At 42.5% G+C, this 25141-nt stretch overlaps 2 protein-coding genes across 5 annotated transcripts; one reads left to right on the top strand and one right to left on the bottom strand.

Moving 5' to 3' along the window:
- Nucleotides 1–19886, top strand: zmp:0000000926. 4 transcript variants are annotated; one of them, XM_034126340.1, is made up of 4 exons: nt 12915–13309; nt 14964–15029; nt 16178–17919; nt 18186–19886. In XM_034126340.1, the coding sequence occupies exons 3-4, from the start codon at nt 16336–16338 to the stop codon at nt 18648–18650; spliced, it is 2049 nt and encodes a 682-aa protein (XP_033982231.1). In that variant the 5' UTR covers nt 12915–13309; nt 14964–15029; nt 16178–16335; the 3' UTR covers nt 18651–19886. The 4 variants fall into 4 exon arrangements, with proteins under 4 accessions (XP_033982232.1, XP_033982229.1, XP_033982231.1 ...); XM_034126341.1 differs by lacking the exons at nt 12915–13309; nt 14964–15029 and adding an exon at nt 1–203; XM_034126338.1 differs by lacking the exons at nt 12915–13309; nt 14964–15029 and adding an exon at nt 3834–3999.
- A 16-nt stretch (nt 19887–19902) lies between these two features.
- Nucleotides 19903–24763, bottom strand: irf10 (interferon regulatory factor 10). Its single transcript, XM_034126347.1, is given in 9 exon segments — nt 19903–20349; nt 20351–20391; nt 20862–20980; nt 21291–21677; nt 21977–22081; nt 22387–22429; nt 22997–23046; nt 23301–23496; nt 24313–24763. Coding segments are annotated over 9 exon segments (1182 nt in total). The 5' UTR covers nt 24478–24763; the 3' UTR covers nt 19903–20273.
- Nucleotides 24764–25141: the final 378 nt, after the last annotated feature.

Genomic DNA, 25141 nt, shown 5'->3' with positions numbered 1-25141 from the left:
ACCAGAGCACCATAAAAGATGCACGCTTCCTCTCGCTTTTCCAAAACACTCCCAATGGGCTTTGCATGTTGTAGTGAGTGTGTGTGTGCGTGTGTGTGTTCTGGATACTACTAGTTCTGCTAACATGGCCCAAAAATAGCAAACTGGAGAGGTGTGAAGTAAAAAAGGAAAGGATACTTTAGTAGAGGAGTAACTGACACGGGGTGAGTCACTTTCTCTCTTACACACACACAGACACACACACACAGTTTGGTCATCCTAATAATTGCACATACAAGCACACACATACATAAACAGTATATAAAAAACACATTACACAGAGAGTTGTGAAATGTCCCCACAGTGGGTGTGGGTGTGTGTGTGTGTGTGTGTGTGTGTGTGTGTGTGTGTGTGTGTGTGTGTGTGTGTGTGTGTGTGTGTGTGTGTGTGTGTGTGTGTGTGTGTGTGTGTGTGTGTGTGTGTGGAAATCACGGGTTTGTGTCTCGTTGCCATGTGATTGGCTCTCTTTCTCAGTTTGTGACGTTCCACTTGTCTACACAAATATCACTCAAATATTCCCACTGTTTTGCTTGAAATATTTCCACATTCTCACTGTGCCTCTATAAGCTCAGCTATCATTTATTTTCTCAATGGATTAACTTCTTCTATCTATCATATTAAAGTCATCTGAGCTCTGTAAGAATCTTGAACTGTGAGGCGCTGAATATCTCCAGGCATCCAATTTAAGGGTCAAGGGTGTGTTAAGGTCTCTAAAGTCCCTGATTTGTCACACACCATATAACACCCTATATATCACATTATACACACATGAACTCATTCACTGTCCGTCACTGACAATATAGTTATTCACTCTTAAATAATAGATTTTGTATTGAGTTAATGAAATTAGAAATAATTATTCTGGCATTGTTTATCATGTTAAAGTGATATTACGGCTTTACCGAGTCAGCAGTTTCATTAATGAACTAAAGAACCACAAGAAAGAGGGTTATTTCTTTCCGCAACTATCATATTTGATCGTTAAACACAGTTCCACTCAGCAACCAGAGTTATGTTTTTTCCCAGTTCTATTTACATAAGTGTTTATAGGATGTTGTAGTGTGAATGCAGAAGTGAGAATGGGAGAGACAGAATGGGAGAGGAAACGATACTAAGACGCCCGGCCTGTGCACTGCCTAATGATCACAAGAGCAAGTAGCAAGCGATGCACACGCGCATATGAACACACACACACACACACACACACACACACACACACACACACACACACACACACACACACACACACACACACACACACACACACACACACACACACACACACACACACACACACACACACACACACACACACACACACACACACACACACCATGTGATTTCTTGATTAGTGCTGTAGTCACACCCTCCCACTCTCTCTGGTTGTTTGATCACAATCTTCCTCCTACTCCTGGGCTCCAGTCAAACAGAAACTTTGCTCGACATGAAATCACAGATGACCTTTCTTGAAATAACTTTAAGATTTCCTTCTTATTTATAATCTTCGGTGGAAATGTTTTGCTGACTGAACAAAATATATCTCTTTAAGAGTAAAAAACATTTCAAGTATGTGTTTGAGTGTATAGACCTAATAGCTTACATTAGGCCGTTTAAAAGAGAACATATGAAGGTTAAAAAGCACTCGTGAATGGCTCTTGTCATTTTGTGAGCAGGAAAGGGCTAATCTGTATTTTTGGAGTAACCCAACTGAATTTGAACCAGAATTCAAAGGTGATAAAAGGGATTTTAATGTTACTTTTTAGTATTTACACTCTTGTGTTTAAACAGACAGTGAGTCTCTTGACTGACTGAAACGCTGCACTTTCTTAATTTGCCATTCTCTGTTTTATTTTTCTGATTGTTGGGGGTTGATATTTCACAAGGGGCCATCACGTCATCACCAAATGTAGCTCTCTCGCCTAAACCTCACATTTGTGAAAGGCTTGAGTATTCACACTGGAATGGGACTTTTTTTGTTCTATGAGTTGGTGATAATGATTTATTACTATTATTGAACAGCATGCAAAATTACATTCGTTTTTTTGTTCTCATTAAAATAATGATATTATGCAACTCCTATAGAAAAAAATAACTAATGCTATCAGTTAAACGCATCTTTAACGTTGTTTATTGAGTATTTTTTCTCTTTTTTTATTGAAATAATTAGATCAAAATACAAGTAGTCAGGTGGAGACAGATTCTGTAACCATAACTGGACAAAAGTGTATACAAGAAAGAAACTGATTATTAACCATGCCCCAGATTATGTACACAATGTTATCATGTGTATCATTAAAATAATATGAATAAGTCATTTTTCAGTCATCAAAGAAAATCATTATATGTATGAGTTTTCTTGCAGCTGCTTCATGTGCCTCTCAGGAGTAATGTTTAACATACTTATGTAAAACGTATCAAGTATTAAAGCATTTTCGATTGCCAAGGATTCCCTGGTTATCATTAACATGACTAAAAAGGGCAATTGAATAAATGAAAGAACATGATTTTAATCATTGGATAAACGCTTGATTCAGCAGGACTGTGATCACAGGCGAACATAAGGTCTCACTTCACTGCAAGTCACACATTCGAACTCCCTTTGATCTTGTACTGTGGAGATCCCAACCCTGTAAGCTGCTCATGTGACTTGGCCTGTCCTGACACCTCTGGACCAAATGTTTTGCCGATGCTGACAAAGGGGAAAAGATAGTGAAAGTACTTATCTATGTGTAGTTCACGGCTTCAAAGCATATTTGTCGATGAGTTAGAAAATGTATATATAAATCACAAGAGTTCAGGCAAGGTTGGAGGTGATTCAACTATACGAAACACTGTGAAATGAATCTAATCTAAAAGAAAACTATAATAGTCAAAAATATAATGCCAGTAACTCAAACCTCTCCACAGAGTTTATACCAGGTCATATGATGGGAACTGGGGCATGCAGTATAGTAAAAGCATATGACTTATTGCCACATAAACACAGACAGGACATTCCCCATACCTCACAGCGGTTTCACAATACACTGTGCGAGTGGTCTTTTGTGGTTTCATGCTTGAACGAAAAAGCACATGATGCCACTGCACGCAGATCATGACCAAGTGATTAAGCAAAAAAGAGAAATGACTCCATATGACTGTGATACAATCCTCAATGTGTCAGATTTGACCAGCTGGTGTAGCGCATCATCTGCCTGAACATGTCTAAACTTTGTAATTATCTTTAGCTCTGTCAGCTACAGTAAATGTGTTCTCGGGAAATACACCTTTCCCAGCATCCCTTTGGGCTGCGATTGGCTGATGGGCTAAGAAGCTGAGGTGTTGCAGCAAATAGCACGAGCCGTGGGCTGGTCCATTCTGCAGCTCGAGGGAGGTTAATGAGTGAAGCCGCTGGGCTATCAGCCAAACATGAGCAGCAATGCTAAGGCTTCCACAATGAGCCTGACTGTATTACCACTGAGCTCTGTCTAATTATACACTCCCAGAGAGAGAGAGAGAGAGAGAGAGAGAGAGAGAGAGAGAGAGAGAGAGAGAGAGAGAGAGAGAGAGAGAGAGAGAGAGGCAGCATATTAGGCAGGGGAAAGAAAAAAGTTATCAAGTGTCACTGTGTGTCAGAGAGTCTTACTCAGAGGGATGAGTGTAGATTGAAGTTGTAAGGGTGAGATAGAAGGTGTGTGTCACTTAGAGCAAGAGAGGAGGAGGGAGGGAGTTGGAGAGATCAAGCGCGCTGGGGAGAGAGAAAGAGAGCGCACTCACAGGGTGATAGAGGGAGAGAGAGTAAAGAGGCGTTTAGAGAGTGAGAAGGAGGAGAGGCAGGAATAGGATGAAGGGAGGGAAGGCTGAGCAGTAGAGAGGAGGAAGAGACTCGCAGTCTCAAAACTGGATATTCCAACGTGCCTGCTGCTGCCTGGTCCAATGAGTAAACTATCTGCTACCTGCTACCCAAAGGCACCCAGTGAGGTATGTGACCACACTGCTTCCTCCTCTGTGTGTGTGTGTGTGTGTGTGTGTGTGTGTGTGTGTGTGTGTGTGTGTGTGTGTGTGTGTGTGTGTGTGTGTGTGTGTGTGTGTGTGTGTGTGTGTGAGAGGGAGCGCAGATGTGTTAGTAACTTTGAATGAAGGGATGAAAACACTGAGCTGTGTTTGTTTGAATGCTCTGATGAAACAGGTTCAGGAGTTTCTGTAGGTACATGTCATCCTGAGAGTGAGCTGGGTTAATTATAGGTGGGAAATATGTCCACAATGGGTATAGGTTGATGTTTATGTGTGTATGAATGAGCGTGTGGTATACGCTCATGTAAGACGGCACCTGTGTGTGGGGGTGTTTGTGCGCGTGGATTGGGTATGACAGAGAGAGTGTGAACAAGAGGGAGAGTGTGACAGATCCAGAGACAAGGAGCGTGTGAAAAAGACGGAGACAGACAGAAAGAGAGCTAGCGAGAGGTGGAGGTTCATCACTCAGCATGACGGCAGATCAGGACTTTCAAAATTAGAGCAGTGGGCTTAAATAGCCCTGGTCCAGAGATAGCCAGGGGCCCTGGAGGAGACCGCTTAAACTGAGAGGGACTGATATGAAATTGGGGAGGGTGGGGTTAGTCGAGCCAGGGAACATTTGGAAAGAAGGAGGAGGAGAGAGAAAATAGGAGGTGCAGATGTTGGGGGTAAATCTGGGGAAGATCTCATGCAATTAAAGACAGGTGTGCAGGAGCATCAGGCATCTGAAGTCTAACTCCTTATTCAACCAGTGCACATACGTGAGAGAACATGCACTGTCCAACGTCACCTTTCATTTTTAACAACTTTACAACACCGCTCAGTCAAGGACTAAATGTGTCGTTTCTGCATCCCTCTGTGGGGAACACAGCTATGTTCAGGGCCCTGCTGATTTCTCGCCATTCTCGATGGAAAAATACTACGGCGTGTGCATGATTATGATTTCTGTATATCTATTTCTGATACGGCAGGCGCTGTACTTCTGCTGCAGTGATACCCCATATGCTGCATATAGGAACATTTCACAGGTTCAAACAGTTCTCAGTCTTTCAAGCGAGACGTACAACATTTCTCCCCTCAGACTTAATTCACTTATTTCAATTACAAGGACGGTCATTTGGAGTGTACAGGAAGTCTTATGTCACTGAGAGATTGCTATGAGAAATGTCCGTTTTTAGTGCACAAGGTGGGGCTCTAGCTGTACTCAGGTGGCCTCAAAACCCAGATCTCTTTTAATGTTATAGAATGGACTAATACAAACCTTTGTTTATATGACCCTCGCTATGTACCAGAGAAGTGCTCTCATGAATAATGGAACAATGATAAAGAGAAATTGAATGATGGTATGTTTCTCTATCCATTTCAACATCATGTGGGAAACAGAAATACAACTTGTCTCTGTAGGCTGAATGAAATATACTGCTTGCCCTCCCATCCCATGTTTCTTAGAGTACTGTCACCCTGAAGAGCAGAACAGGCCTCTTGTTGGAGAAGGTTGAGTGGCTGCTGGCCCTTTAAGAGGTCTATTTTTACAGGGGCACACTCATGCATGGAGCGAGGCGCACAGAGGAGGCAGTGGCACACGGAGACTGTATCTGCTGTGCCTCACTTTTGTGACTCCACACAACACATCCTATAGGACCATAACCTTGTGCCAGAGTGGCTTCATAAAACGTGTTCAGCCCATAGAGGAGTGTGTGTTTTTTCATCAAAACTGGGACGTACGAGGTTTGCGCCCGACAAGGAGAAGGCACCCCTTTCAAGTGGATCTCTCTGAAGTCTAAAAGTGATAATGAGTGGGAGCTTGCAATGAAGACACCCTCATGCGCATTGTACACAAATGTGCCAACATTCCCACATACTTGTTTTGATATGCAGATAGCTATGAAAGAAATCTCAAAACATTCATGCCCCCTACTTACAAACACATAATACACTTAGTTTACTTACACCCACACACTCCTCGAAAGAAACCACAAAAATTAGCACATTTCAGAACATTTCTACACAAACACACATCTTACCACTTAGAGAGCGCATAGTGCTGATCACCCACATAGAAAAAACTACTTATAAATACTCAATATCTGGACCTAAAATATCTTCTCCTAATGCAATATGCATGTTAGATAATGCATGGCCTGTCATTATCACAGCACTCCTTCATGCCCTGCTGTGTCTCTCCACCTACAGCACCACACACACACACACACACACACACACACACACACACACACACACACACACACACACACACACACACACACACACACACACACACAGCAGTGACAAGGCCACTGTGGGGAAATGTCACAACTCAATCCCTGTGCACCTTTTGTTGACAGTCATATACTCTACTCTAGCACTCTCCCCCACATTGAGTGTGTGCTCTCAAACAGCCAGCCAGTTGAGTGAAAGGGAAAGAGAGAGAGTGGTGGGGGACCTGAAAGTAAAAGAAACAGAGGAAAAACTTAGAGTCAAGTATACATTCACACTGAGACTACACGTTTGTGATGTGTGTGTGTGTGTATGTGTGTGTATGTTACTTGTTTTTCTCTGAGAAGATGTTTCACCTCTTGAAACTCTTTGTGGGCGCAGCATACTAAGCCTTTGAGACTACATAACCTTATATAACCTTATTTTTGAATGCATTTTCTCTCTCACCCTGTTCCTCTTTAGGCTCTCAGATAGCAGGGAAACACTCATCAGGGGTGTGTGATGAATAATCACTCACCCTGTCACTCAAAACCACACCTAAAGGCAAACACATACTTGCATATCCTCGTCAATATCATCCCCTCCAAAAAAGAAAAAGGGTCATTTTTGCTGTTCAAAGGCAATTCTAAAAACTGTACTGCCCTAATATACTCTTGTACTTAACTTCATTATTAATATATATATAAAAGGTGAAGCTCACATTATTTAAGTATTTCTAAAGTGAACTGACAATCAAGCAATGTGTATTTGCAATGTGTCAACACAGGAATATATGGCTCTACATCCGTGACAAATTTGACAGTTTCAACATAATGCACAAACCCTCCCATGGTACATGCTGATCGTGAGTTAGTCCTGGGTTTAAGGCCTTTTTCCATCAGTGAAGGGGACCTTCTTGTCAGCTGTTCCCAGATCAGCACTCTCACAGTTGATGGGTATGAGAATTGGCTTGGGAGCTCAGCTGAGGAGCCAGGAGTGTAATAAATAATCCCAAACAGAGGCAGGTGTTTGAATACAGTTGACACCATGCCAGACTACTTAAAGGTGGCACACACACCTGTCGATGAGGTTGTCCCACGAGAGGGAGCTAGATGCATTTACATTCAGACCCATTTATGGGTGAGAAGAATATGTGCGTATGCTTATAAATGTGCGTGAGTGTGTGCGCATACGCAATCTGTCAGTTATATGAGCTGTTTCTTGGCTCTTTGTGTTCCTACAGATCGTTTTCTTTAGCCCTGGCCCGCAACCTTTGTGTATGATCACGCAATATGTTCTCCTCCTCCTCCACGCTTTATCTACAATAAGGGTCAATGACCTTTCAACCTTACCACCCACCACTTACACCCACGCCCTCTCTGCCTGCTGTAGCCCATCAGTTCATCTGCTCCTTCATACGGACGGACTCAACGTGCACAAAAGGAAGATATTGCACAGTATCAGATTTGGTATCACTGCACTGAAAGTGTAACATCTGAGACATCCTGTAGCATCAATAGTCCTGATAGCCTTTCCTGACGTAGATGTGTATTGTCTTTCCTTTCCCTGCAATCCTTCCCTATTCAATTCTTTTTTTATCACTCGTAACATTTAAACCACTCAGCGAAACATCTTTCTCTAATTTAATTTGACTGCTTTTTTTGTAGTTATTAGCAGAGATTATGAAAAAGCTGTGTGATAAAGGTTCTCTCTCAAGAGGGACTCTCCCTATTTTGATTTTGCAAACAAGCATTAAGCCCACTCAATCCTACTTCAATATAATTTACAGCACCCTCGATAACAAACAGCATGAGCCGTGTGTTGAGTAAATGGCTGTGACTGTGTGTGGCTCGGCAGCAGATTTGGTGTAGGAGGGGTTGTAGAGCAAAAGCAATAATGGCAGTGTATAGAAATGTTGCCTTGAATGCCAGCAGTGATAAAGGTACTCCAGACAGTATCGCTGAAACAAGTCTAGACAGTGGCTCTGTAAATTAATGGCATTTGAGATTCTAACAGGAGACCTGGCCATGCTCTCTCAGTGGAGAAGTCATCACTATGTTTGCTTACAGCTTGCTGACATTTAGCTGATAAACTGAGAACCAGCAACAAAAAAAACCCAGTTTGACTGTCAGTCGCCAGGGGACAAAGCCAAAACAACAGATCTTTGGAATGAAAAGTAATCTCTCTCCTCTTTCACACACGGTGTTTCTACACCCGTCAGAATGTGTCCGTCTCCAAGTCCCGCTCTCTCTTCCTCTCTCTCTGTTTCCCCTCTCCTCTTCTCTCAACCCCCCTTGGAAGCGACTGATCTCATAGCGTGAGAGTACTACTCGCATCAAGGGCTCCGAGTTGAGATAATCATGTCACAAACTAGTGAGAGCGACTGCTACCTGTGAGCCAGTGAAGTTGAGCATGTAAAAAGTTGAAAAACAAAATAATAAGTGAGCAGCAAGAATGCATGAATGAGAATAACTTGACATTAGTAAGGTTGCATATAAATTGCTTTGTAACCATTTGATGGTTATTTAAGAGTTTTTGTGATTCATATGAGTCCAACAAATTGAACCAAAGCCATGTCCTTGTGGTTAACAATGTAGCTGGTGCAGATCCTGCATCAGATTGAGACAGTGGAAAAGTGCAGAAATGAAACTCCCATCAGTAGACACTTAAATGTCATTGAATGACAACAACATGACACCCGCCTTAGAAAATGTCAGCCACAAGGTTTGCAGAATACTTCTGAACTGTTCCATTTGTTCCCTGTTGACCTTTGCATGCACACTTGCATGTGCAGGCGGTGTATGTGTTTGTGTAGCAGAGAGACGTAGCAGAGAGACACTGCAGCAGTCTGCCATGGTCAGAGGAAGAGGAGAACGAGGAGGAGGAATTTTTGCTTCTGCTGACTGGCTGACCTGCATGTAATTAGTCAAGTCATATTTTTAACTGATATTGCGTAAAAGCCAGCTTAAGGAGCCATGGCTGCCCTATTTATACCCAAGGGGCTAATGGCCTGTACCACTACACAGGGGGATTTCCTCCCAGAACTATACTAAGCCTTCCTTAGGCTGTACCAGGATTAACCCAGCAATACATTACAGGCGTCACCCTCTAGTCTGCACCACTCACACTGTTCTACTCTCCTCCAATCAGCTCTTTTCCGGCAATATTCAGCACACTCTGTTTACAACTCTGCTTTCCAGAAAGTTATATTCAATTGTGTTTGCTGCACCCATGGCACACCCTGTTTGTCTTATTCCTCAACAATTTGTGCGACGGAAATGTGTGCAAGTGTGTCAAGAGTGAGCACATTTCCCACATGGAGTCAATCTTAGAATGAGTCTTTGCGTGCAGAGCTGCTGGCTCATCCTGTTGAAGAATGGGTCACGGCCCTGAAGGCTGACCTGGCCTTTTGCCCAATAAGCTATCGCCCGTATCACCCGGTCCTTTTATCAGCTTAACTCGGCTCCTTGTGGAGTAAGCCACCACACACGGCTAGTAGTACTCCCTTCCTCCTCCCCCCCACCAACTCCCGCCGTCACTCCAACTTTCCATCTATCTATCTAGTGTGTCCTCTACACCCCCCCCCCCCCCCCCCCCCCCACACTCTCCTCTACTCTCCCCTCTGTTCAGATCTGTTACATTCAGCAACAAATTTCTGCTGCATCAGACGTCCATCATAGATCCCCCACTCAGCCTGAAACGTGATCAGACACCCCACACGAGGCTACGCATGAGGAAGGGACAAAAATAAAAGAAGCAGTATGGTGTTTTGGTTGCAGAAAAAATAAATCATAAAGTAGTAATGTATGTCTTGTGTTCAATAGAAAGTGACGAGGAGAGGGAAGTAAATCCAATCTCTAAAGTCTCACCTGTGGAAGTCTTTTGCTACTTAACACTTCCACCACTATGATTTGTTGGGTGTAGTGTGACTCATCTGACCTTTCTTGTCTACGCCTGACCCTGTGAGTGCATGTGTGTGCGTGTGTGTGTGTGGTGTGTGTGTGTGTGTGTGTGTGTGTGTGTGTGTGTGTGTGTGTGTGTGTGTGTGTGTGTGTGTGTGTGTGTGTGTGTGTGTGTGTGTGTGTGTGTGTGTGTGTGTGTGTGTGTGTGTGTGGTGCGTGCGTGCGTGTGTGTGTGATGGGCAGATGAAATAGTGCACAGCTAGAGAGAGACAGACAGGAACAGCAAGCATTAGATGGAGAAAGACTGCACCAAATGTCTCAGTGCGACTCGACTGTGCGTTTTGTATTCATGTTAATGTTGGCCTTTCTGCGTGTATGCATGTTCAATAATGCTTAATATCAAAGTGTGCTGCACGAGTAGAGCATAATAGTCATTTGTATATCTCTATATTGTAGTAAACCCCCTTTGATGTCACCAGTCCTTGCTCTCTTTTCTCCTCTTTCATTATGACTATTACATCTAAATGTATATCAAGCACTGAATACACAATTTATGTAAATTGTACAATCACATTTTGTTACTTAACTTAATGCTGATTACGTGGCAGAGATGTCATGATTTTAGGAGGAAGTCATTATTTAATTTGCTTCACTTCATTTTATTTATTACCCTAATGTGCTTAATATACAAATTGTAATTTCTCACTAACTTTCTTACATGTTATTTGTAAAAAAGGTGTTGTTTATGTAGGATTGTATCTTGTTCTATTTTGTATGGGACCATTTAGTATAAATTGTTAAATACAATCTGTCAGCTTGCAAGCATGGAGCATTTTGTTTAATATACTCATTATTTTGACATGCTGCAAACCCTCCATTCAAATTAGCTATTACGTATTTTTTAAATATTTAAACAGATAAGGGTTAATAGAGTACATTTAAGCATTTCCTGTTTTTAAACAAGCTTTCACCAAGCAGTTAGATACAACACAATCTTGGCTTTTTGATCATTTTTAGTGAATATTAATGAATGTTATCATAAACAGATGGATTTTTCTATATTTTTCTATCATCTTTCAGATTTGTTTCTATTCACAGCTTATAATGTATATTGTTGTAACTTTTGTTCATCAAGACTGAATGATCATTACCTTTCAATTAATTGTTCATCACGTAGTGGCCCTTCTATTAAAAGAAAAAGGCTAACAATATTATTTAATTTAAACCAAGATGCTCTGAAATTAAAATATCAGCATCTTCACTTTCACAGCTTTGATATTTATAATGAACCTACACAAATACTGCAAACGCCAGAGCAGACAGCGCTTGTGCCCACACAACCACAGAAACATTCAGTTTGAAAAATAATCTCCTAAATGTCAACGGGAGACTTGGTTGACAATAGTCACACACTGTGAGAGGGTTTCAATGCGGCCTTCGTGCCGATGTGTCTGCACACACATCTAAATACAATTAGCTTACCAAACCATTGAGGTTGGGATGTGAGACAAGGTTAACATCTCATTTGGAAAACATTGGTTGATGCGTGTCTGCATTTTGTTCTGTTTGAAAGGTTGAGTTGCCTGTATTGCTCTTGAAGCAAAGCACATAAAGATCTTTTACAATTCACCAGCAATAATAATTTAATTGCTTCATTAAATCCTATTTCTCCCTCTGCTCCAATTTACATGTGTGTTCCTTTATTGCGGTTCTGCACTGGTAATTAACATAAGCTTATTTGAACTGAGGTTTGGCCCTGTTATTTGACGAGAAGCCAGCGGTGTTATTTGCATTGCATTGCATTTCTAACCGTGTGCTTGTTTATTATTCTTGAAAAGGTTTTTGTACAGACAGGTTTCTGATTTCTTGCCGTGAATGAACGAAACTGATCTCTCCAATTCAGTCATGATAAGCCATACCAACACACTTCACTTGCACTGCCTGAATCACTGAGGCATTTCATTCAGAGCTCTCCTGCAGTGCTCCTGTTAAACACACATATTAAGTCAAATCAAAACGTATTCATAAATCTCTTAACAACAGATTTGTTCAAAGTGCGTTGATGAGAACAAAGGACACACATTCAGATGAAAACAAAGAGAACACGTATAGGTGTGTGTGTGTGTGTGTGTGTGTGTGTGTGTGTGTGTGTGTGTGTGTGTGTGTGTGTGTGTGTGTGTGTGTGTGTGTGTGTGTGTGTGTGTGTGTGTGTGTGTGTGTGTAGGTGTGTGTGCGCTTGATAAATATGAGGTTTAGTTTTGAGTCAGAGGCAGCAGCAAAAGCCTAACTCTGAGAGTGTGTGGGATGAGCCTCCCTGTTATCAAATGTCTTTCTGCCTCCCCTTCATCCTTCCCCCTCTTATATGTGCCAAAATGTCTTCAGACATATTGCCTAATATTTGAATGAATGAATTACTAATTGATTTATTAATGACTTGTCATGTCAAAGGATACAATTACCTGGTGAAACTTAAGTGGAAACCATACCTTCCACCAGTACAAGACGGCATATAGTCAACATATACCGCCCAATATATAATCTGTATGTGCTGCATCCTTGAGTGTTTGTGTTCGCCCATATAGTGTGTGTGTGTGTGTGTGTGTGTGTGTGTGTGTGTGTGTGTGTGTGTGTGTGTGTGTGTGTGTGTGTGTGTGTGTGTGTGTGTGTGTGTGTGTGTGTGTGTGTGTGTGTGTGTGTGCGCGCGCGCGTGCGTGTGCGTGCGCGTTTGTATCCCTCACAGTGATTAAAGCAAGTGGGCGGCAGCAGCAACTGGTCTGCCTGTGTGGCTCTGCATAGCAGACATGTTTCTCGCTGCTAGATATTACTCATTTCCTCAGCCCTTTGCACACTCAAGCACAAACACACAAGCACACACACACACATCACACACACACACACACTCTTGGCGCACACACACAGTCACATATACAGCAGACACAGAGACAGATAGCAGGCACTCAGTTCTTTCCCTCAGTTTGGTGGGCTTGCTGGCGTTATTCAATCGGAGATCAGAGGCAGTGTGTAGCTGGAGGCTGCTGATATCTGCGGGTGTTGTGAGTGGCGGCAGTGCTGTGGAGGAGCAGTGTAGCACAGTGAGAAGCTGAGGAGTGGGTTGACCCAGGGAGGATTGGAATATGAATGACTGCCAAGACTGGGACGTCTGCTCAGCCTGCTCTAAGGTCAGTCTCACATCACATCACAACAAGAAACCAACTCCATCAACCTGCCGCCTGCTCCCACGCTCTCTAAATGTTCTTTTGGATTAAGAGAGCTGTTGTTGAGTGCTTTTGTTTGGCAATTAGCATACTGAACTATCAATTGATGTTTTATTTGGCATGCAAAACTAGAGGGATGTTTGGTAGTCCGGTTTTTCTAAGGGTTTGCTGTAAAGAGTAAAAAGACACGTTTGACAGTTCTCCTGAGAAATGCATGTAGAGAAAAAGGCGGGATGATGTGGAGCGGTGCAAATACGCATGACAAATTTGAAAATGAATTAAGAGCAAGAACAGGAATGTAAGCATTTTACAATTTAATATAAAAACAATTATTTTGTTTCAGTTTCAAGCAATTTAATTGTTTTGTTTTGTTTAGATTGTATCATGCTCACAAAGCAAGTCAAAAGTATAGGGGAGTATTAATTGGAAGGACATTGCATTTTTTCATAATTTTTTTATGTATTTAAATTCTACAAGCACAGTAGCTCCAGCTTAACTCTCTGCGTGCATCTCTCCACGGTGTAGGAGTATTCTGTTCAAATATATTTCTCTGCAAACTCCTCCACATGCACAATAGTGTTCTTTGTTTTCTTGTACTTTTTTGGCAAGTTTATATTAGGTCTATTTTGACAACCTTTTTTATAAGGGCCCGCGAAATTACAAGGCTGTCAGGGCAAAGCTGGAGTTTTTTGTATTGTGTGAAATCTGGATTCGTGTGCAGCCAAAATAGAGTAGAGCTTTTAATTTTTATTAAAGTGATAAGTTGGTCAAATGTTAGTATTTTGAATAATGTGTAAAAAAACGTAAGCATTTATTTTAAGATATCGGCATGGATTTTATAAGTTCTTAAAAACCTAAGCCATCTATCTGTATTGGCAACATGTGTTTATTTGCCGTTTATCTTTTTCTATTTAGTCAAATAAATGCTAAACTGTGCAGGTTCTTGCTAGCTTGATGAGATCATCACACATCATTTGACGAAAAACAGATTATTTTAGGAAAATATTGATTAAAATAAATATGTATGTCCATTACATAAAAAACACCTGATTTCTGCTGCCATCTGAAGGCAGTTTTTTTTTTTTAAAGGAATAGCTGTTTTCATTGATCCTAAAGGTCACTGGGTTTTCTTGGCTCACAGAAGGCCATGTTATCTTTCCGGGGAACTGACAACTAAGTTCCCCTAAATTGGACTTTCGAGGTTAACATCACAACAGTAACGTGTTTTTTGACCCAATAGTTAGTCTGTCATCAATATTTCCCACCTTCTACAACATCACACCCGTCCTGTCAGTGTCTGGGACAATAAAATCTCCCTCCTCTCACCACCCAGTTTTCAGTTTTACACTCAGATGCACAAACAGCTTGCTCCACTCTAACACTTATTCTGTTTTTGGACCAAGTCACTTGATGAGCAACAGTTTACCCGCCTCTCCGTGGAGTATCCCCATCTAACCTCTCCAACTGTGTGTGTGTGTGTGTGTGTGTGTGTGTGTGTGTGTGTGTGTGTGTGTGTGTGTGTGTGTGTGTGTGTGTGTGTGTGTGTGTGTGTGTGTGTGTGTGTGTGTGTGTGTGTGTGTGTGTGTGTGTGTGTGTGTGTGTGTCTACGTGGACACAGTTGCCATGGCGACAATGTGGTGGATGGGGAGACGGCAGGGAGTTGGCTGTTGAGACAGACTTGCGGGTGAGTGCGGGCCTGAGAGGCAGCACAGTGCTGTGGTGTTGTGGCGGCGGCGGGAGCAGAGATGGTGGCGGCGGTGGCGGAGCGATCAGCTGGGCTGGCCGCGCGGCAACCATCACTTCAAAAGAGCTCATTTAAAACGCTTGGAGAAGAATTAGTAGAGCTCCCCCGCACTTCGCACTGAATGAAACAAGGCTGCAAAATCTCTGACACATTCGAGGACTCAAACACAAACACTCACGCACACAGAGACCTAAACAAACAAACACAATCACACATTTCTCTTTGAATTTTTTTTTTTTGCACATGCACACAAACATGGCACACACGCATGCACACACACTAACAATCACACACATTTCTCCACACCCCTGCTGTGACACATAATTAATATGCAAAGACACATATCCTGTATCCACAACAACTGTTGGTAATATCAACAGTGTTTTTGTCAGCTTTTGGGTGGGTGGTGACCAGCTTTGCCTATCACTGGGGGAGTAAGTAATGCCGCCTGAGGGAGTATTTGTGTGTCTGTAGCTGTCCGTGTGTGTCTGAAAGAGAAGGGGTGGGGGGTGCTAGTAGTAAGCTCATACACTGAAGAATACAGAGAACACCCGGGGGTGTCGTGGGGGTGGTTCATGAAAGTGGTACAAAAAACATATCTACATATTCCAATCATCCCCTGAGAGTCAGAGATGAAAACTCTCCTGCTGTGAGCGCTCTTTGTGTGTGTGTGTTTTTTCTACACACACGTACTGTGCTGCCTCTGAACTTCATTGGCTGCAAAATATATTTTTAGTCCACATGTGGGAGTAATGTGTTTGAATGAAACGAGTAAGCTGGGTAGTTTCAGTCCCACCGCAGTGCTCATAGGTAATGACTAATTAGCAACAGCTATCAGAAAGCTAGTTTCTAACCTTCTTAAAGAAGTTCATAAAAGAGAGTCAATAGCTGATTTCTGAACGTCTGTCTGATGCTGCTGAATGTTTGTTTGCATGTCTGCCTGGACTGACAGCTGGGTCTTAACCACAACTGACGCCAGGACCTGGCAGACTGTTCTGTGTCCTCACTAAATCGGTCTTTTTTTCTGTCCCCTTCCTCCCTTTTATCTTCTCTATCTCCGTTTCTGTCCACTCTCATCCTCTCTCTAGGTGAGTTGCGCTTCAATCGGAAAGAATCAACAGTGATCTGACAGTGATGCTGTGTAGCAGCGTCCCTCTCTGTCTGCCCCCCTCATTCTCCCGTGAGGCCCATGTGACCTAACCTACACCCACACACAGGGGGCCCCCAGTGCCGCTGGAGCCCACCCATGAATCCCAGCCCCGACCGCGGCAAAGAGTGCCTCCCTCCCAAAAAAAGGGAATCTCGGCAAGGATCGTCCGAACACAACATCCCTCTGGACGAGTTTAAACCCCCTGTGCCGCTCCGGAGTCGGTCCAGCACAGGGGGAGGGGAGGGGGGCAGGGAGGCCAGCGACAGGGAGCGAGCTCTGATCAACCCGAGCCCCCATCTCCTACATACTCCTCCACCCCTTCCTGCTCCAGCACCAGGCCTCCCCCTGCCCCTACCATGGCATCTGGGCTACTCTCCCTCCATCTCCCTCCCCCTTTTCCCAGGGCAGATTGGAGAGAGGAGGGGCTCAGGGTCTCCCGCTTGGAGAGATGATCCTCTCTCCTCAGCCTTGCCCCACCACTCCAGGTGGCTCAGAGGGGAAGGCCCCCTCTCCTTGCCACCTTCCCCATCTTCTTCTGCCGCCTCCTCCTTCAAGACTCCCTACCCAGCCGATTCTAGAGAGATTTGGTCCTACATCAACAGTGGCCGGCGGGACAACAGCTCCCCTCTCTTCTCCCCCTCTTACTTGTTCAGCCAGCACTCTCTCTACCCTCAAGATCCAAGTTATACTGAAGCCAGACATAGATACCTGGGCAAGAGGCTCAATGGCCTAGAGGGGCCTGGCAGCAGGACTGCCTCAACCTCCAGGTCTCTGCTCTCAGGAGAGTATGGGAACGAGAGCAGCAGAGCCAGGCTGGACATGGGTCCACACAGCTCCCATACCAACGGTGGACGGAGACAGCAGGAGGATCTAACATCCCGTGTCCATACTGGAGGGCCTTATTTGTCAGACTCTCTAGGTCAGGAGGGCCCTGAGACACATTCCTCACTGCAGGACAGACATACACATGGGATAGTTAAGACCAGCTTACTCTCCTCCAGTCCCCATCCCCTGGGACCAGTCCCCAGGGCAGGTAGAGGGGGTCTCTTGGACTCCCTAGGGGTCACACCAGCTGAGGCCCAGATCTACTACTCCTTAGGATCGGTGGGCCACCCCAGCCCTCAGGTCCAGCCCTACCCGCTCTACAGCCCCTCAGGAACCGCTCTGTACAACCTGCACAGGGAGACAGTACCCAGGCAGCACAGTGTAAGGAACTCCCCTCACTCCCCCCTGGGTCTGCATAACAGCCATGACAGGTCACCAAGAGACCGGGACAGAGACCTAGAAAGAGACAGAGAAAAACTCCTACAAAGGGACAGGGAGCGAGGCAAAGACAAAGAAAAGCACCTTCAACATGACCAAGAAAGAGACACTGAGCGCGAGAGACGAAGGGATAGAGAAAGAGACAGAGAGTTGTCTCCTTCTCATGCTCACACCTCGCCTCCGACCCCTCACCCATCTCCCCCTGCGCTCCTACCTCACTTCACCAAGGGTTCTCTGATCGAGTTGGCCAGCGGCCGGTTGAAGCAGGTGGAGGAGCTGCGGACCGAAGACTTCCTGAGGAGCGCAGATACGTCCCCCGAGTTTCACCTCAGCACCTGCACGGTGCTGCTGATTTCCCCCAGCAGCACACAGGGCTTCAGCCACCTGCAGGTCCACCTCACAGACCGCAACACTCAGGTCAGCTTTATCCTAACATATCTTCATTTTACACTTGAGTAGCAGATATGTTTTTACCAGCACAATCAGAAAGAATTTCATAAAAAACTGCATGGAAAGATGATTGTTAATGTAGTGCAGTTGAGGCTGTAGATTACCCATCCTTAATCTAATTCCTAACACACCTTATTGCACACCAAAGTCACATTGAGGTGTTATTAACTTTCTGATTACAGACATTGAATCCCTCTTTGTTGAGTGTATAACATTGTTGTGCTTTTGTGTAGGAGCTACTGAAGGTCTTGGTGGAGTATCCGTTCTTTGTGCAGGACCGAGGCTGGTCTTCTTGCTGCCCGCAGAGAACCTCACAGCTGTACGGCCTGCCCTGTCGCCAGCTCATGGAAGGCGATGTCTGCCTGGCTCTCACCCCCACCCCCACCCAAACCCACCGGACACGCACGCGTACTGGCTCCAGGGCCCATCGCACGCAACTCCCCCCAAGGGCTGCAGGAGATACCCGCAGCTTGCACAGGGAGGAGATGCCACCTCCACCTCCCCCTCCCCCTCTCCCTCACCACCCACCTCCTGCTGCACCGGCCCCTCGGCGGGCGCTGGCTGCAGTCCCCCCTGCTCAGGAGCAGCAACGTCCGCGAAAACGGCGCTGGTCTGCCCCGGATACCCTACCCTCAACCGGCACTGATGAAAGCCTCATGGATTTACCTCATGGCTCCAAGCTAATGAAGTGGCAGTAGAAACTTGGAAATGCATACGCATATATGCATACTTACACACACACATAAGCACATACACACCCTCCTAGTCTCTGTTGCACCCACCAAGAAGACAATGGAGAGACCTCAAGGTAGGGTTGCAGGGAAGGAATACAAAAAAAGGAAAACGCAATTTACGGGTGTCCACTCTGCTGCCCAAAATATTAACCCCCACCCTAGTCTGGTCCTTGTTGCACCCTCCTTTCCTATCCTTTCCTTTCCTTTCCTTTCCTTTCTTCCCCTCAACATTACTTAGCACACCCCTAAAAGGAGCAGCAGCAGAAGGATCCCTAGATGGCTCCTTACAGACACTGAAGACATTTAGTGAGACAATCAAGCACTTGTCTGTGTTCACTGTTTTTGTAATGGTTGTCGCACACACCTACTTAATGACAGTGTGTTCTGCAGGGTATTGACTTTCAATCAGTGTTATGAAAGTAAACGCTATTGAAGAAGTGCAGATATATATGAACAAAGGTTGACTATATATATTACATTGCAGATGTTAAATACAGTACATTATGCTAAACAGATTTAATGCAATCTCTTTGTCGATTTCGCGATGCAGTTTTGTTTCTTTAATTGTCTTGCAGCTGAGCCGATGTCTACATGTCGGCCTAGGCAGGCAATGTGAATGTATGAGCAACTTATAGCCTTTTTTTATTCTCATCACTGGGTGTCATTTAAAACAAATGATTGTTCTTCAAGGCATTACCCTCCAATATGTTCTTAACATTTTCTCTGAGAGAGGGAGAACACTAATGAAAACTGCGTAACAGACAATCCCGCCCACACAGACAGGTCTGTGCCACATCGCCTCGACACTCATGGTGTTTTTCCATTAAAAACAGAATGATGGAAAGAGTAGGAAGTGCAGTATGGCTGACGAGTAATGGTGCTAGTAACAAGTTGGAACATGATGCTTTGTGAATACTCTTGACCCCTGTGTATTGTACGCTTCTGTTCCCATTTCATTTTTTTATGTACTGTATTTGTTTGAAGGCAGGGAAAATGATGAAAGTATTTTAAACTCAGATACGGGTATCTCCTCTGATTCAGCACACTCTCTCACTTTAGTTTTTGGGTTTTTTTTATTTAAAAAAAAAAACCTTACCTGTGGATTTTCTTTTTAAATGTTATAGCTACAAAAATGTATATTTTTAAAAATTGTGAATCTGTTATATGATGTTCGCTAGAAATAAAGGAAAAAAAGCTTTATAGATTTAATTAAATGTGTGAATTTATTCTCTGCATGTGTCAAGTACTGAACACTTAAATTATTATTTATTACAGATGCTGAATATGAGGTTAGCAAAAAATACAAGCATATTTTTTTACATAAATACAATCTTATCAGCATGATTTATCAGTGAAACAAGACATCTGGTTTGACAACAGCTGATTAATGAAATCAATATAAGGTAAAAACACATAAGCATAAAGAAATTCCTTTCGTGCATTGCAGGAAAGATCTATAATGCAAAACTACAATTGTTTCTTCATTCAATACTCTATATATTGTTTGCTCTGCTCTTAGGATATATGTCATTATGATGACAGGGGAAGGAATGAGGCTTCAGTTACCCACGTGTATATTGTTCATGGCTAACCCGGTGTAAGTAGCTTCCCCTGTCCTCCTGTGTTGGAGGTGAGAATCGGCCGCTTATCCTCGGTCTTTACAGTTGAACCTCTGCATGAGTTCCACTGCAAACAAGGGCACCACCTGGCAAACAGGACAGTATCAATCAGTATGCCTTTGATGACATCTACTGGCTGTTCAAAGAATTACAGCTGCACTTCCATTTAGTGAAGAATTGCAAGATTCTTTGTGTCTTACATTACATGGTGGATCAAACCCATGACTGCAAATCACAGTGACACACTGTTGACAGTACACTACTTTAAGTGTTATTTCACTTCATAGAGTAGTATGAACAGAATATACAACTTAAAATGCAGGTATGTGACAGAATCAAGAACGAATGAAACGCACATCCTTTTGTCTACAAAACTGTAATTATAATTTAACAGAGAAACCTGCACAAGGCGTCCAACTGGGTAATGAAAATGTTCAATAGAAATTACAAAGTGAATGTGAGGTGAAAATATGAAAGTAATGTATGTCTAAACTAAATCCCTTATTTAAAGGATAACATCAAACATTGAAATATTACATTTAGTCAAATAACAAACCTGCGCCATTATCAGCTTTCTGTTTTTAGGTATGTCGGGGTCTGGGTACTCCTCTCCGAAGCAAAGCTCAATCTCATAAGTAGGTGTAGGGCCCTCGCCCTGTAAACAGCACTGAAGCTCTGTACAAAAACATTGTATATTATTATATATATATTATTATAGATTGCTGTGAGAGAGGATGCTAGCGTTGCTTGTATGCCGCTTCTCCACCTTTGTGCTGATGATTGATTTTATGTAAAGCGTCTTTGAGCATTAGGAAAAGCGCTATACAAATTAAATTAAAATAGTGCATTTGCATAGAGCAATAATGTAAGCCGTAAAGAATCCTCAACAATTAGCCTCTTGATTTATGACTAACTAATTAAATCAAACTGCTTTTTAGTGGATGATACTACATTTATTATTTTATATATTCATGCACTCTCTTACCATTGAGAAATCTGGGTATGTCAAGCAGTTTGAAGGTCTTTTCTCGCTCCAGTTTGTTGGGCCGGTCGGTGTGTTGGGCCATGGGACCGCTCCAGTACACCCTGCCCTGGCAAAACCGCTTGATGAACACCCCGTCTGGGGCCACCCATAATAGCACCCCCCTCTCAAGATGACAAAGAAGGCGGTTCATTGCTTCAGCCATACACGACGGCAGAGATACAGCATCCGGGGATGGGAAGGAGAGCTGCTGGGCGGTGCAGGGCCCGTAGATCTGTTCGTTTCCCAAGGGGACGCGGCCCTGCAGGATGAAGCACCCTTCTGGGCTCCTGGTGCACACCTTCGTCACACTGTGGCCCTGGTACAACAACGTCACCTGCATACGAAAGTCTGCACACACAAAGTGTTTCAGGTCATACAGTGGCATGTTACATTTTTTGTTTTTTTTTAAATCAGAATCAGAATACCTTTATTCGTCCCACAGAGGAGACATTTACATTTGTTACAGCAGAAAAGAGCCAAAGACAGCTTAATGTTAACTAAGAAGCATGCATAAAAAAATATATTAAATATTAAAAAGTTAAATAAATTACACAATTTACAAAATACACATCCTGTAACAGTTCTGAAGATATAGCAGCCAGGTATATATTGCACAGTTATTAACATGCACTATCCCATGAACTCACCTGATACAGTATGTGTAGAGGTAAGAAAGGTTGTAGGAGCAGGGCTCTGATTTAGAGTCTTTTTTCCTGTGAGCTCACAATACATGTGCTCTCTCATCAGATTATCTAAAGCAGAGTAGAGAGATTATTCATTACTGTACATTGTAACAGTAAAATACAAGTTCACAAGTAAAATTCCTACCAACGTTAAGATGAGGGCTGAACACGGGGCAGTATAGGTGCTATTTCTTCAAATTAAGCGGGGTCCATTTATATTTGTTAATTTTATATATCAAGTAATTCACCCATAGGGACTCGAGATTTTGACAGGGATGATAAACATTTCATGACTTGAATAATTATAGTTTCCCATTTTTAGCTTTGGATCACCCCTAAACATAACAGTATCAGTTTGTTTGTGTGAACCTTACCAGTCAGTGGTTTGAAGTCTTCGTTACTTGTATGAAACAATTCCTTTTGACAATGAATATGCAAAAACAAAAGAATGTTTAATTGAGTATGAAGTGTATGGCTTATTAATGTATAAGAATCAGAATTCTTTTTTTTAAGAGATCAGAGCACTTTAAATTGATTTTCCCGAACAACCTAAACGTTTTCTGCTGCCAAAAACACACTGTTGATCAGCATCTCTTTATGATGTGGAAAGCTCCAAAAAATGTTGCCACTCATACAAAGTCTAAGCATTAAATTACAACCAATAGTCAAACCTGCTAAACTACTGTCGGGTTTGAACATTTCTGGCTCTTAGTGACTCATAGTGGTAGTATCAAAAAAGAAAATATTTACCAGGAGACACTAAGAATAAATACTTCTTCCATAATCTTTTCACTGGAATTGTCTCTTTTTGTGTTTTTATATCTTTGCCAGCAAAATCAGATTTTCATCCCTGATATCCACCTGTTTCAAAAACTCTAAACACTGACAGAAAGAAGGAAAATGAAAAGAAACTCTTAAATTAGCATGCAGTAGCTAAATGTTAAGGTAGTGTAGGTATGCTATTGAATTTATGTGTTAACCTACCTGAGACCTTTTTGCCTCGATGTACACTTGATCCTTTGTCCGGGGAAACTCTATGGAGAGCAACAAGTGGGAACAAAAACGAGAGCAAATAAAATAAATGCGATGTTTGAACTTTTTGTATTATCAAAAGCTAGCTGAGAGAAGAATGAATATAAACACATTTCATTCCTTGCTTTGTTTGCATGAATTAACTTGTTCTCTTTTTATTCTGGTGCATTGTTTTCTTACACCACAGCTCACAAGCTCAGATATAATAACCATTAAACATTTTTAAAAGGAAACGACCATTTGGCGTCACTTTTACCTCGTGGCCTGGCTGACCCTTGATCTTGCGGGATAAAATAGACCTTATAGGGTTCAGTGATGTCCAGCTGGTTGCGTTCAGGGACCTCCTGGAAGTCTGTGCTTTTGTTGAGTGCACAGCGGAGACGGGTCTTCCACATGGTGGGGTCAGCTTTATCCATGCCCTCCCTGTACTTTCCCTTGTACACAGCCCATGCCTGGATGTGAAGATTTAGATGTTATTAATTTAGGTTCAGCATTGAGAAATCATTATTTATGATTGGGTCCTAATCAACTGAGATTTCTTTAATTTGTTGAGTAGTTCATCAGATCATTTTAAATGCTTCTTTGTTTTTTTGTTGAATTACTTTTTTCTGAGAAATGTAATGGCACATCCCTTTTTAATGCAACATATATAGTGGTGGTTTTGCATGATCCTTTATTTTACAGATCTGTTCAATAAATCAATGTATTCATTATTCAACAAGATAATGTGTTGAGTATTTGTTGAACTACAATCTGATACAGCACATGAAGGTATCATTCAAGATGTTCTCCAATCAACTAACAAGAACCATATATTTCAGGATTTGTGAAAACGATACAAAAAAAAAGACTTTATAAAAATCCTAATCTTATATAATGGGATAACAGATATCATTATTTAAATAAATAGGAACCTCTGCTCTCTGGCTACTTGAAACCTGTGCAACATGATAACAGATCATGATAAACAGCTATAGGCTATCATTTATTATACTTTACTTAATAATAAGAAGGCCGAATATAATCCCGTTTGTAAAATAAGGAGCTCAACATCTTTTGTTTGTTGTGATTAATGTATAGACTTGTTATAGGGCTTAAAAAAAACACTTTTATAAAAATTGGCCAAAAAGGGAAATAATAGTTTCATGAAACTCCCTTTACAACAGTCGCCTGAAGTTCCTAAATTAATTCCTTGACATAACGCATTCAAAACGCGATCTGACCATATCTTTCAGATTGTATGTTTAATAATGTAAAACAGTATGGACCTTGAAGAGAGCTGCGTCCTCCGTCTGCTTGTAGTCCTTCTTGGATGCGTGCTTCCACGGGATCCTGAACATGGTTCTGTCCTCATCCTCCCAGCACAGTCCTTCAAATCCCCCACTGTCTATCTGAGTTACCAGCCACTCTTTCATGTGCATTTTAGCTTCCATCTCCAACACTGACTGCTGTCTTACAAGGAACAAAGCCTCACTTCCAAATGTCAGACATCCATGTGAGCAGTGTAATCCCGTTCGCACCTTGCAAGCGAAAAAACAAATTCCAATAATTAATTATTCTAATGCTACTCAAGCCTATAAAATAAGTTTCACAATAATAAAGTCTGATAATATGATGCAGTGATTTAAAAGAAAGAAAGTTGTAGACAAACAGACCTCACATGAATGCAGAAGTGCTTGCTAAATGTGAGCGCGCTCTTGGAAGGGAAAGCGAAAGCTTAGAGATAATTTGATACTTTCGGTTTCCTCATGCAGCTAAAGTGTAACATGTAACGCGTCAAGTGAAGTAATGGGGGGGGTGACACACCGGCAGGTCACTCACTGGATCAGTGGAAGACTGTCTGTGTGAAAGTAATTTACGTACATGTATAATGCAAATGCAAAGTTTTGGTTTGTGTTGGATTAGATATTACTTTGCCAGAAGGCAAACCAAAGCATGAATTTATATAATTAAGGCTTTTGTATGACTGATCCAAACATGGCAGCCATATAAATATATATCTTACAATATTTAAAGTAGGATGAAAAGCCAGGTCACCATCATCAACAAAACTGCTAAATTAAAAGAAGTTCTGTTGGAAAATTCTCTTTTTCATTT

The sequence above is a fragment of the Trematomus bernacchii genome, unplaced genomic scaffold (assembly GCF_902827165.1).
Source record: "Trematomus bernacchii unplaced genomic scaffold, fTreBer1.1, whole genome shotgun sequence".
NCBI lineage: Eukaryota > Metazoa > Chordata > Actinopteri > Perciformes > Nototheniidae > Trematomus > Trematomus bernacchii.
This window is presented reverse-complemented; position numbering and strand designations above follow the sequence as displayed.

What these genes read in the sequence shown, in the direction of transcription:
- zmp:0000000926 (XM_034126341.1), top strand. Translation starts at nt 16,336, where the DNA reads ATGAATCCCAGCCCCGACCGCGGCAAAGAGTGCCTCCCTCCCAAAAAA. An exon ending in TCACAGACCGCAACACTCAG is followed by an intron (nt 17,920 to 18,185) that starts GTCAGCTTTATC and finishes GCTTTTGTGTAG; the next exon opens with GAGCTACTGAAGGTCTTGGT.